This window comes from Onychostruthus taczanowskii, unplaced genomic scaffold (assembly GCF_017590055.1).
Source record: "Onychostruthus taczanowskii isolate IOZ18803 unplaced genomic scaffold, ASM1759005v1 scaffold233, whole genome shotgun sequence".
Lineage (NCBI taxonomy): Eukaryota > Metazoa > Chordata > Aves > Passeriformes > Passeridae > Onychostruthus > Onychostruthus taczanowskii.
Genome location: NW_024499607.1, coordinates 181,401 through 194,465, shown reverse-complemented (window position 1 = coordinate 194,465; position 13,065 = coordinate 181,401). Strand labels below are relative to the sequence as shown.

Here is a 13,065-nt window from a genome sequence, read left to right as displayed (position 1 = left end):
CCGTGTGTTTCGGGGAAGGAAAGCTCAGGAAGCCCAGCTGAGGAATTCCAGACTCGTGTTGTGCAGGAGCAGCAATCCTTGGCTCTGGGTTGTGGGGTGGCTCCAGGTGCTGGTGGTGATGGAGGAAGCTCACCTGTGCCTCTGGTTCTGAGCTGAGGCCTGCCTGCCCCAAAACCTCCCCAATTTTGGGGTGATTTCCCGAGTTTCCACAGGGCTGCGCTGCCAGTTGTTCTGTTGCGGTTTTTAGGTGACAGGTTTTGTTTTTCCTGCGGGGACATTTGCAGGAGCTGGATGCTTTGCATTTCTTCCAGACCAGAAGCACCACCGAGCCCTCTTCGTGCCTTAAATTCCAGACTCCCTGCCAGGAATGTCGGTGTCCGTGCCGGAATTCCGGGAGCCTGGCTGTCCCCGGAGCGATTTTTGGAGGGGTGGGACACGGGGCCGAGCGCTGCTGCCCCCAGACCTTGTCGGGAACGGGAGTGAAGCCGCTCCCGCCGCCGGGGCGGGGGCAGCGGAGCGTTCCCCGCCCGTGGCTCTCCGTAACGGTGCTGCTCGGCCTCGGTGCTCCATTAAACGGCGTTCAGCTTGGGCCGCGTGTTCCGTTACCGGCGGGGCGGGAGCGGCGGGAGCGGGACGGACACGGGACACGGGAATGGGAACGGAACGGGACACGGGAATGGGATGGGAGAGGGGAACGGGACACGGGACAGTACCGGAACGGGATGGGAGAGCAGGACGGGACTGGAGCGGGAACGGGAACGGGAATGGGATGGGAATGGGATGGGAGAGCGGGACGGGACTGGAGCGGGACGGGACACGGGAATGGGATGGGAGAGGGGAACGGGACAAGAACGGGATGGGACACGGGAACGGGACTGGAACGGAATGGGATGGGAGAGGGGGACGGGACTGGAACGGGACACGGGAATGGGATGGGAGAGGGGGACGGGACACGGGACAGGACTGGAGCGGAATGGGACACGGGAATGGGATGGGATACGGGACGGGACACGGAATGGCGAACGGGACAGGACACGGAACGGGACACGGGACGGGAGTGGAGCGGGGCTGTGGCACGGGCTGTGGGGCTGTGGCACGGGACAGGACACACAGGGTGGGAGTGGAGCGGGGCTGTGGGGCTGTGGCACGGGACAGGAACGGCAACGGGAGCCGGACACGACACGCGGGCGGAGGCGGAGCCACCCCTGACTGACAGCAGAAACTCCCGCCCCTCGACCCAGCCGCGCCGCTCTCATTGGCTGCTCCGACGCGCGCGGGCTGCCATTGGTCGTAGCCGCGGCGTGGGCGGGACCAGCGGAGCCAGGAAGCGGCGGCGGCGGCGCGGAGGCTTTTCCTGCCCGCGGCCCCGAGCGGAGCGGAACGGAACGGGGCGGAACGGAACGGACCCGCCGGGCCGCGGTGAGAGCGGGCAGCGGGCGGGGGGCCCTGGCAGCCCCCAACCCTCGTGAGGGGGGCGGATCTTCACCCGCGGGGCGCTGCGGCGGCGGGCGGGATGGAGCCGGGCCGGGGCCGGGGCCGTGAGGGGTGAGGCAGGGCCGGGCCGGGGCCGTGACAGGGGCGGTGGGATGGGGCCGGCCCGGGACGCTGCCGGGGGTGCGGGACCCACCCGTGCGGCCTCGGGGGTCCCCACGCGGAACGGGGGGTGCGACAGAGCCAGCGTCGTGAGGGAGGACGGGGACCCCCGAGACCCCCGGGAGCGGGGAGCTCGAGTGCTGCGGGGAAGGGACCAGCGGGCCTGGGTCTGGGGGTGAGGGCCTGGAGAATGGGGTTTGGGTCTGAGGAGAGTGTCTGGAGAATGGGGTTTGGATCTGGGGAGAGGGTCTGGGTTTGAGGGAGGGGTTTGGGTCTGGGGGAGCTGGAAATCCTGGGGAAGGGGATTTGGGTCTGGGGGAATGGGTTTGGGTCTGGGGGTTTGGTTCTGGGGGGTACTTCTGTCAGTTTCTGGGGGGCGGGTTGGGTCTGGGGGAGCTGGAGATCCTGGGGTAGGAGCGTCCCTGGGTCTGGTAGAGTGGGTTTGGGTCTGGGGGTTTGAGTCTGGGGGTGCAGGTTTGGGTTTGGGGGTTTGGGTCTGGAGGAGCTGGAAATCCTGGGGTAGAAGGGACAAGTGCCTCTTGGTCTGGGGGTTTGGGTTTGAAGGAGTGGGTTTGGGGCTGGGGGAGGGGTTTGAAAGAATGGTTTTGGGACTGGGGGAGTGGGTTTGGGTCTGACACTAGGGGTCTGAGGGAGTGGGTTTGGGGCTGGGGGAGGGGTTTGAAAGAATGGTTTTGGGACTGGGGGAGTGGGTTTGGGTCTGACACTAGGGGTCTGAGGGAGTGGGTTTGGGGCTGGGGAAGGGGGTTTGGGGCTGGGAATGGGGGTCTGGGTGTTTGGGTCGTTTGGAGGAGTGCTGATGCCCCCGTGTCCCCCCGTGTCCCCCCGCAGATGAGCACGCTGACGCACCGGGGCCGGCGCGCCGAGGGCTCGCACAGGAAGGGGGAGGGCGAGGAGGAGGCGGCCGAGCGGGAGCCCACCGAGGAGGAGCCCGACGGCTCCAAGGACATCCGGCTGACCCTGATGGAGGAGGTGCTGCTGCTGGGGCTGAAGGACAAGGAGGTGAGGAGGGGCGAGCTGGGCTCTGGGGGGGTTGCGTGGGTGGGCTTGTGTTCGGGGGTCTCAGGGTGAGGGGAGAGGTGAGAATCTCCGTGTTTCAGAAGGCTATCATACCATATTATATCATATTATACTATATTATATTATACTATATTACTATACTAAAAAGAATAGACAGAAAGGGTCCATCAGAAGGATAGAAAAGAAAGGAATAAATAACAAAATCTTGTGGCTGCTCACAGCCTCGACACAGGTGGCTGTCATTGGTCATCAAAACAATTTCACGTGCTGGGTAACCAATTCTCCAAATCACATCCCAAAGCAGCAAAGCATGGAGAAGCTGAAGGTTCCTAGCTTCTGAGGAGGAAAGATCCTGGCAAAAGGATTTCTCATAAGATATGTCTGTGACAGGTGGGTTCTTCCCAGTGTTCTCCCTTAGAACCTGCTTGGGATCACAGGATTCACAGAGTCACGGGGCTGGGAGAGACCTTAACGATCATGGAGCCCAAGAGCTCAGCTGAGCCATGGCACTGGGTGTTGGGAGGGACTGGAGCTCTTCCAAACCCTCACCGTGGGCAGGGACACCTCCCACCATCCCAGGCTGCTCCAAGCCCTGTCCAGCCTGGCCTTGTGCACTGCCAGGGATGTGCCAGCTGCTCTGGGCTGCCTGTGCCAGGAGATGGCACCCTGAGCTGTGCATGGGGCTGACAAGGGCTGTGCCAGCTGCTCTGCCTTGGGGACAGTGGCAGGAGGTCACGGGTGCCTTGGGGACAGTGGCAGAGCAGAATTGGGGTTGTTCTCTCCGGGGCTGAAGCCATGGGGTGAAAGGAGGCTCAGCTGATTTGTCAAAGGGTGAACATCCTCCTGTGCAGCCCCAAAACAGCAGCTGAACACTGCTCTGCTCTTTAAAAATCCACGTGGGGAGGAGCAGAGCTGGGCTGGGAGCTGCAGCAGCCACAGTGGAGCAGGAGCTGCATCTCTGCTGCCTTCCTGGGCCTGGCAGGGGTGGGGATGTCCCTGCTGGGAGCTCCAGGTGTGCCTGCCACCCTGGGGGAAGGAGATCCTGGTCAAACAGAGTTGCTTTGTGCTTATCAGCTGCTGGCAACTGGTTAGTCAGCTCTGCCTGGAAGGGGAAGATGCCTGCTGTGGAGTTCTCTGAGCTGCCTGCGCCTTGACTTCAGCCCTGCTTCCTTCTCCTGCGTCAGCTCGGGGAAATCTGTGGCAGGGAGGGTGGGGAGGCCCTGGCACAGGTGGTTCCATGGCTGCCCCATCCCTGGGAGTGGCCCAGGCAGGGCTGGATGGGGCTGGGAGCAGCCCGGGGTGGTGGAACCTGTCCCTGCCCTGACAGGGAGTGGGATTCGTTGATCTTTAAAGGTCCCTTCCAACCCAGACCATTCCACAATTCTAAAATCTGCTGTTCCTGACCAGTGGATGGGGAGTTGCAGAGCAGGGGAAGCCAACCAGGTGCCCAAGGTGCTTCTTGGGGTGACAGTGGCAGAGCAGAAGCTTCTAGAAAGGCTCTCCAGCTCCAGGAAACCACTTTGGTCAAGACTGAGCTCAGTGATCCTGGAGATCTTTCCCAGCTGTGACAATTCCATGATTCCTGTGTGAGCCTGTCTCCCACCCTGAGGAGCTGGGGTGGGTGTCCTCCTCCTCCTCACCCCTCAGGGGTGCAATTAAACCTTTGTGAGGTGCCAGAACCTTCTTCCCAGCAGGGCTCTGCACTTCTGGGCTGCTCCCAGAGCTGTGCCACGGATCCAGCGCCAAGGGTCCTGGTTGAGAGCCCCAGATAAGATCTAGGAGCCAACTGAGAAGTGGCAGGAGCTCAGGGCTGTAAAGGGAACACAATGCAAATAACCCTGGAGCAAATATTTGAGAGCAGCTTTTTTTTTCCCCTGGGCTGTGTTTGGTGTTCTTGGTTAATGTATCCTGGGAACAGCCCTTGAGCCACCAGGAACCTGGGAGAGCACAACAAATAGGGGGAAAAAACCTTGTCACAATTTTATTTATTTATTTGTGTTCCATCCTGTCCTTCCACATTCCTGCAGCTCACAACCAGAGGCAGCAGCAGCCTGGCCCTGAGCTGGGCTCTGTTTTCACAGCTCGGGTGTTCACTCATGCTTTGATGACTGGGGAAAAACAAGATGATTTTTGCCAAATCCAATGAGCTCACGGTGTAATTTCATTATTTAAAGTGCCAGTCTGTCCGTGTAGGAGGACCTGGCTGCAAACCAGCCTGGCTTTTGTAACCAGTCTGATTCCAGAAGCTGGAAATAACCCAGGAGCTTTGGAACTTAAAATTTCCTAGGGGTAACCTGCCCTTGAGGCCAGGAAATTGAAACCTTTGCTCATCTTCACACCCTTTCCTGGAGAACTTGTTTGTAAAAGCCATGAGCAAAACCCAGGAAAGGAAACCAGGAGGGCAGGGATGAAAGGTTCCTTTGTCTGCCTGCACGAGGAAGTGGAGAAAGCAAATAAAAATATTCATTTCTTTTATGGTTCTCTGTGGCAAGCCCAGAGTCCAGGTGCCCTGCTCAAACAGAGCCACAGGGCATGGGAATTCAGCCCTGGGGAGGGAAAACCTTCCCTGGGGGAGGGCTGGGGGCTCCCAGCCTCTTTGCCTTGGGTTTTTCTCCAGTCTCCTGGTGGCTTTTAGGTCCTTTCCCTCCCTTTTTCCATCCAGAGAAAGAGCAGCAGGAAGGGAGGGGAAAAAGAGTGGAAAAGGAGGAAAAAAAGCAGCAGAAAAAGCAGCATAAAGGAAAGAAAAAAGAGCAGAAAGGAAGGGAAGAAAGCAGCAGAAAGGGAGGAAAGAAAGCAGCAGAAAAAGCAGTATAGAGAGAGGGAAAAAAGAGCAGAAAGGGAGGAATAAAAGAGCAGGAAAAGCAGCAGAAAGGGAGGAAAAAAAGTAGAAAGGGAGGAAAAAAAGCAGCGAAAAAGCAGCATAAAGCGAGGAAAGAAAGCAGCAGAAAGGGAGGGAAAAAGCAGCAGAAAAAGCAGTATAAAGGGAAGAAAAAAGAGCAGAAAGGAAGGGAAGAAAGCAGCAGAAAGGGAGGAAAAAGAGCAGCAGAAAAAGCAGCATAAAGGGAGGAAAGAAAGCAGCAGAAAGGGAGGAAAAAAAGCAGCGAAAAAGCAGCATAAAGCGAGGAAAGAAAGCAGCAGAAAGGGAGGGAAAAAGCAGCAGAAAAAGCAGTATAAAGGGAGGAAAAAAAGAGCAGAAAAGGAGGAAAGAAAGCAGCAGAAATAGAAGCAGAAAGGGAGGAATAAAAGAGCAGGAAAAGCAGCAGAAAGGGAGGAAAAAAGAGCAGAAGGGGAGAAAAAAAAGCAGAAATGGAGGGAAAAAAGCAGCAGAAAAAGCAGTATAAAGGGAGGAAAAAAAGAGCAGAAAAGGAGGAAAGAAAGCAGCAGAAATAGAAGCAGAAAGGGAGGAATAAAAGAGCAGGAAAAGCAGCAGAAAGGGAGGAAAAAAGTAGAAAGGGAGGGAAAAAAGCAGCAGAAAAAGCAGTATAAAGGGAGGAAAAAAGAGCAGAAAGGGAGGAAAAAAGCAGCAGAGAGGGAGGAAAAAGAGAGCAAAAAGAGCAACAGAAAGGGAAGGGAAAAGGGCAGAAAGAGCAGCAGAAAGGTGGAAATTGCCACCAGGACCCCCTTGCAGGTGTGTTGGGGTCTCCCTGCAGACCCCCCCGTGGTGGCTGTGGTCCCACTGGGGGCACCCCTCCCTTGGGCACCCCTCCAGTGCCAGCCCAGCCCCCCCTGAGCCCCGGCTGCTCCTGCCTTGCCCTGAAATCCCAGGAACAGAAGGAACAATGGGGCTTTGTTCTCCTCAGGGAATGAAAGAGGAGCTGGAGAAGGGAAGGAAAGGCCACCTGGGCTGCCCCAATGCTCCAAAGCACAGCCAGCTCTCTTGGAAAGCATCTCTGGAGTGTTCTTGAAGCTCAGGGAACAGCAAATTCCCTCCCTGCAAATTCCCTGGGCAAATTTCAGGGCAAATTGCCTCTCTGCCCTTCCCTGGGCAAATTCCTTCCCTGGAAATTCCCTCCCTGGGCAAATTCTCAGGGCAAGTTCCCTCTCTGCCCTTCCCTGGGCACATTCCCAGGGCAAATTCCATTCCCTGGGCAAAAATTCCCTCCCTGCCCTTCCCTGGGCTTTCTTGTCCAGGTTTTTTTGGGGTTTTTTTTTTCTCTCCCTGGCTGCAATTCCAGCCCAGAACTGTCCTGTGCACTCTGGAGCTTGGAGTTCTCTTTCCTTGTTGCTGCTCCTTGATGATCAGACAGGAGCAGGGAAATCTGGAAAGGTTTAGAGAGACAGGAGCAGGGAAATTTGGGAAGTTTTGGAGAGAAAGGAGCAGAGAAATCTGGGAGGGTTTGGAGAAAGAGGAACAGGAGCAGGGAAATCTGGGAAGGTTTAGAAAGATGGGGCAGGGAAATGTGGGAAGTTTTGGAGAGAAAGGAGCAGGGAAGTTTGGGAAGGTTTGGAGAAAGGAAATCTGGGAAGGTTTGGAGAGAAACCAGGAAATGGAGAGGAGCAGGAAATGTGGAAATCTGGGAAATATTGGAGAGAGGAGCAGAGAAATCTGGGAAGGTTTGGAGAGGCAGGAGCAGGAAAATTTGGGAAGCTTTGGAGATAGGAGCAGGGAAATTTGGGAAGGTTTGGAGAAAGGAGGAGGCAAATCTGGGAAGATTTGGAAGGTTTGGAGGATAGGAGCAGGGAGTTTGGGAAGGTTTGGAAAGACAGGAACAGGGAGATCTGGGAGGGTCTGGGGAGATGGGAGCAGAGACAGGAGCAGGGAAATCTGGAAATCTGGGAAAGTTCAGAAAGACAGGAGCAGGGAAATTTGGGAAGTTTTGGAGAGAGGAGCAGGGAAATATGGGAAGGTTTGTAGAGACAGGAGCAGGGAAATTTGGAAAGGTTTAGAGAGACAGGAGCGGGGAAATTTGGGAAGGGTTTGGGGAGATGGGGCAGGGAAATCTGGGAAGGTTTGGAGAGAAAGGAGCAGGGAAATCTGGGAAGGTTTACAAAGATGGGGCAGGGACATCTGGGAAAGTTTGGAGATACAGGAGTGGGGAAATTTGGGAAGGGTTTGGGGAGATGGGAGCCGAGACAGGAGCAGGGAAATTTAGGAAGGTTTAGAAAGATGGGGCAGGGAGGAGGTTTGGAGAGACAGGAGGAGGGAAATCTGGGAAGGTTTAGAAAGATGGGGCAGGGAAATCTGAGGAGGTTTGGAGAGACAGGAGGAGGGAAATCTGGAAATATGGGAAGGTTTAGAAAGATGGGGCAGGGAAATCTGGGAGGGTTTGGAGAGACAGGAGGAGGGAAATCTGGGAGGGTTTGGAGAGACAGGAGCAGGGAAATGTGGGAGCTTTGTGGAGACTCCTGGGCAGGACCCAAGCCAGCCAGGAGGGACGAGAAGCAGGAGAGAGAATTGCCCCCATTTCCTCCCCAGGGCTACACCTCGTTCTGGAACGACTGCATCTCCTCGGGGCTGCGCGGGGGCATCCTGATCGAGCTGGCCCTGCGCGGCCGCATCCGCCTGGAGCCCCTGGCCCTGAGGAGGAGGAGGCTGCTCGAGAGGAAGGTGAGCGTGGGGAGCAAGGGGAGAGGAAGGTGAGGATGGGGGGAGGAAGGTGAGCGTGGGGAGCATGGGGAGCAAGGGGAGAGGAAGGTGAGGATGGAGGAGGAAGGTGAGCATGGGGAGAGGAAGAGGGTGGGAGGAAGGTGAGGAGGGTGACGATGGGGAGAGGAAGGTGAGGATGGTGAGGGTGCTGGGAGGAGGGTGAGCAAGGTGAGTATAATATATAGTGTAATATATAATAATGATACAAAATTACAATATGATAATACTATATAATGATAATAGAATATTAAATTATTCTATCATTATAATAGTATAATGTTATATCATAATGACACAAAATGACAATGTGGCAATAGATAATATTAATAGAATATTATATTAACATATACTATTATATAATAGTATAGTATTATATAATAATGACACCAAATTACGATATGATATTATATTAATAAGATATTATATTAATATATACATATGATAAGATTATACAACAATAATAGAAAATTACAATATTATAATATTATATGATGATAATAGAATATTATATCATAATAGTATAGTATTATATAATAATGACACCAAATTACAATATGATAATATTATATTAATAAGATATTATATTAATATATATGGATAATATCTCCAAATGTCCCTCAGACCCACCAAAATCCAGCCAGGGTCACCCTCTGCAGCCAGAGCTGCAGGGTCTGGTGACTAAGGAACACCAAAAACAGAGGAGAACCCCAAAAACAGCCTCAAATCCCTCCAAAATCCCTCTCCAAATGTCCCTGAGACCTACCAAAATCTATCCAGGGTCACCCTCTGCAGCCAGAGCTGCAGATCTGGTGATTAAGGAACCCAAAACCAGCCTGGACCCTCAAATCCCTCCAAAATCCCTCTCCAGACATCCCTGAGACTCACCAAAATCCAGCCAGGCTCACCCTCTGCAGCCACAGCTGCAGGGTCTGGTGATTAAGGAACTCAAAAACAGCCTCAAATCCCTCCAAAATCCCTCTCCAGACATCCCTGAGACTCACCAAAATCCAGCCAGGTTCACCCTCTGCAGCCACAGCTGCAGGGTCTGGGGATTAAGGAACTCAAAAACAGCCTCAAATCCCTCCAAAATCCCTCTCCAGACATCCCTGAGACTCACCAAAATCCAGCCAGGTTCACCCTCTGCAGCCACAGCTGCAGGGTCTGGGGATTAAGGAACTCAAAAACAGCCTCAAATCCCTCCAAAATCCCTCTCCAGACATCCCTGAGACTCACCAAAATCCAGCCAGGTTCACCCTCTGCAGCCACAGCTGCAGGGTCTGGGGATTAAGGAACTCAAAAACAGCCTCAAATCCCTCCAAAATCCCTCTCCAGACATCCCTGAGACTCACCAAAATCCAGCCAGGTTCACCCTCTGCAGCCACAGCTGCAGGGTCTGGGGATTAAGGAACTCAAAAACAGCCTCAAATCCCTCCAAAATTCCTCTCCAGGGCTGTCCAAACATCCCTCAGACCCACCTGAATCCATCCAGGGTCACCCTGGAGATCCCTGGGGATGAGGAGAGCAGGGGAAGGTTGAATTTAGGGGCAGAGAAGAATTTTCTGGGTGGGGAGCTGGGTGGAAATCTTGGACCTCATGGCTCCTGTGGCAGGGCCTGGTGTCTGTGCAGGACACCATGGAAGGCTGGCAGGACCTTGAGACTGGGGAGCAAGCCTTGATCAGAGCCTCCCTGGCCTGGCTCTGGATCTCTGGAGATCCCTGGAGGTCCCTGGGGATGAGGAGAGCAGGGGAAGGTTGAATTTAGGGGCAGAGAGGAATTTTCTGGGGTGGGAGCTCAGTGGAAATCTTGGACCTCAGAGCCTGGTGTCCATGCGGGACATCATGGAACGGTGGAAGAACGTTGGGATTGGGAAAGAAACCTTGAGCAGAACCTCCCTGGCCTGGGTCTGGATCTCTGGAGATGAGGAGAGCAGGGGAAGGTTGAATTTGAGGGCAAAGAAGAATTTTCTGGGTTGGGAGCTGGGTGGAAATCTTGGACCGCAGAGACTGGTGTCCATGTGGGACATCATGGAAGGGTGGAAGGACGTTGGGATTGGGGAACAAACCTTGAGCAGAACCTCCCTGGCCTGGCTCTGGATCCTTGGAGGTCCCTGGAGATGAGGAGAGCAGGGGAAAGTTGAATTTGAGGGCAGAGAGGAATTTTCTGGGTTGGGAGCTGGGTGGAAATCTTGAACCTCAGAGCTCCTGTGGCAGGGCCTGGTGTCCGTGCAGGACACCATGGAAGGCTGGCAGGATGTTGGGACTGGGGAGCAAGCCTTGATCAGAGCCTCCCCCCTCAGGAGAGACCTGGAACCCCTTCAAGCTGCAGTACCAGCTGCGCAACGTGCGGGAGCGGCTGGCCAAGGCGCTGGTGGAGAAGGGCATCCTGACCACGGAGAAGCAGAACTTCCTCCTCTTCGACATGACCACGCACCCCGTCAGCAACGCCTCCGAGAAGCAGCGCCTGCTGAAGAGGCTCCAGGAGAGCGTCCTGGAGCGCTGGGTCAACGAGCCCCAGCGCATGGAGCGCAGGACTCTGGCCCTGCTGGTGCTGGCCCACGCCTCCGACGTGCTGGAGAACGTTTTCGCCAGCCTGGCCGACGACAAGTACGACCTGGCCATGAACAGGACCAAGGACCTGCTGGACATGGACCCCGAGGTGGAGGCTGCCAAAGGAAAGGGCACCGAGATGATCTGGGCCGTGCTGGCCGCCTTCAATAAGTCCTAAAAGTCCTCCTTGGTGGGTCCCCGTGCTGGGGTCACACCCAGAGGGACCTGGAGCTGCCAAAGGCAGGGACATGGAGATGACCTGGTGACCTGGGCCATGCTGGTGGCCTTCAATGAAACACTTCTCACATGGGGTGGGGAGATCCTGGATGGCTCCCATCAAGGGGACCTCACACCCCACCTGGGGTCCCATCAAGGGGACCCCTCTCCCCTAGAGGGAGCTGGAAGCTGCCAAAGCAAGGGGCACTGAGATGATCTGGGCCGTGCTGGTTGCCTTCAAGAAGTCCTAAACACTTTTCACACGGGGTGGAGGAGACCCTTGGTGGGTCCCACCGAGGAGAACCCTCTCCCCATGGGCACCTGCAGTTCCTGGGGCACAGATATGGGGATGATCTGGGCCGTGCTGGCCGCCTTCAATAAGTCCTAAAAGTTCTCCTTGGTGGGTCCCCGTGCTGGGGTCACAGCCTGGGGTCTCCCAGAGGGACCTGGAGCTGGAAGGTGCCAAAGGCAGGGGCACTGAGATGATCTGGGCCGTGCTGGTGGCCTTCAAGAAGTCCTAAACACTTTTCACATGGGGTGGAGGAGACCCTTGGTGGGTCCCATCAAGGGGAGCCCTCTCCCCATGGGCACCTGCAGTTCCTGGGGTACAGAGCTGATCTGGGCTGTGCTGGTGGCCTTCAAGAAGTCCTGAACTCCTCACCCAGGGTGGAGGTGACCCTTGGTGGGTCCCAGCAAGGAGAACCCTCTCCCCATGGGCACCTGCAGTTCCTGGGGTGCTGGGTGGGCTCAGCCTGGGGAGGGACCAGGGGATTTTTGCTTTTCCCCTCCCCAGGTAGGTGAGAACCCCCCAGCAGCAGCAGCAGCAGCACAGCCCCGAGGTGCCTCCGGGGGAGGTGGCAGCAGCTCTTTGTTCCTTGCCCTTGGGCATTTCCTTCTGAGGCCAGTGCACAGCCGGGGGTGGCACCGATGGGGGTGACAATGCCGGGGGTGACAATGCCAGGGGTGGCACAGCCGGGGGTGACAATGCCGGGGGTGGCAGTGCCAGGGGTGGCACAGCCGGAGGTGGCCCCGGAGCTGCTCCAAGAGGCCAAAGCCCGGCACAGACGGAGCTCCTGGGAGCCTCTCCCACAGCCTGGGCGCTCTGGGGTGCCCCTGAGCAGCTCACACCCTCCTGGGGTGCCCTCCTGGGCACCCACAGCCCCCCGGGCTGTGCCCCCCGTGCCTCAGCTGCTGTTCCTAGCAAGAAGAACCAAGTGAAACTGTGATTGTTTTTGTTCACAAGCCCTTTCCTTGCTTCCTCCCCCGCTCCGTTCTCCTGTAGCTCGGTTAAAGGTTCGATCTTTCTCTGAGCCCGGGCTCTGTGCGTGTTTCGGTGGGCGCCGCTGCCAGCCCCGCGATGTCCCCGGGGTGTTGGTGACACCGGTGTCCTGAGCTGCGGGCGGTCTCAGCTGATGGGTGGGGGTGAGCTCCCTCCTCCCCCACGCCCCTTTTCCTTTCCTGGGGGGGTTTTGGGGCATTTCGGTGTCCCCCGGTGCCCCGCATCCTCCCGGCCCCGGTCTCGAACCCGTGGCGCTGCGGGACCAAGGAAGCCCCGCCCCTCCCCCGCCCACTCGAGGTTTCCCGCTTTCTATTGGCCGCTGTTAATGCCAGTCATTGCTGCACCGCCCCCTCTCAGTACCCCGCCCTCAGCGCGCACTGACTGGTCAGCTGTGATGTCACTGCTGCCGCTGCTCTGCGCTCATTGGCTGGAGCTGCTGTCCGTCACGCAGCTGAGGCGGTGGAGGCGGTGGCGGCCATTTTGGAGCAGGGCGCGGGGCCGGACGCAGCGGAGGGAGCGCGGAGCTCCCCCCTCGCCGCCATGGCAGCTCCGCTCGGTACCGGCGCCTTCACGGAGGAGACCGGGCAGGAGAAACAGGTGGGGGAACCCCCGGGGGACTGAGGGGGTGTCGGGCGGGCTCCCACTGGCTCGGCTGCACGTCCATCTTTCCAGTCCTAAGCGGGGATTGGTTTGGTCTGTTGTCCGTCTGGCGAAACCGGACTCCGATTGGCTACGGCGTTGGGGTGGGCGGGACTTCCGTATTAGGCTCGATGGCGGCGTGGGGGGTGCGTGGGGTGGGACCGGG

General features: G+C 56.8%; 2 protein-coding genes across 2 annotated transcripts in view; both read left to right on the top strand.

Annotated features, from left to right (window-relative positions):
• Positions 1-1,079: 1,079 nt before the first annotated feature.
• Positions 1,080-10,970, top strand: LOC121336426 (Golgi phosphoprotein 3-like). The gene is made up of 5 exons (XM_041405562.1): positions 1,080-1,419; positions 2,443-2,613; positions 8,048-8,208; positions 9,708-9,781; positions 10,501-10,970. Exons 2-5 carry the CDS (start codon positions 2,443-2,445, stop codon positions 10,941-10,943), a joined length of 849 nt encoding a protein of 282 aa, XP_041261496.1. The 5' UTR covers positions 1,080-1,419; the 3' UTR covers positions 10,944-10,970.
• A 1,788-nt stretch (positions 10,971-12,758) lies between these two features.
• LOC121336415 (alpha-endosulfine-like) overlaps positions 12,759-13,065 on the top strand; it is a 4,387-nt gene continuing 4,080 nt past the window's right edge. Inside the window, exon 1 of the mRNA XM_041405541.1 lies at positions 12,759-12,857. Within this exon, the coding sequence (XP_041261475.1) occupies positions 12,801-12,857 (57 nt within the window). The 5' untranslated portion in view covers positions 12,759-12,800. The remainder of the gene's footprint in view (positions 12,858-13,065) is intronic.

Excerpts from the sequence above, each read along its gene's own strand:
- LOC121336426 (XM_041405562.1), top strand. The coding sequence starts at position 2,443 with ATGAGCACGCTGACGCACCGGGGCCGGCGCGCCGAGGGCTCGCACAGG. Across the intron at positions 2,614-8,047 it reads TGGGGCTGAAGGACAAGGAG|GGCTACACCTCGTTCTGGAA; the intron begins GTGAGGAGGGGC and ends TTTCCTCCCCAG. Across the intron at positions 8,209-9,707 it reads GGGAGCAAGGGGAGAGGAAG|GGTCACCCTGGAGATCCCTG; the intron begins GTGAGGATGGGG and ends GAATCCATCCAG.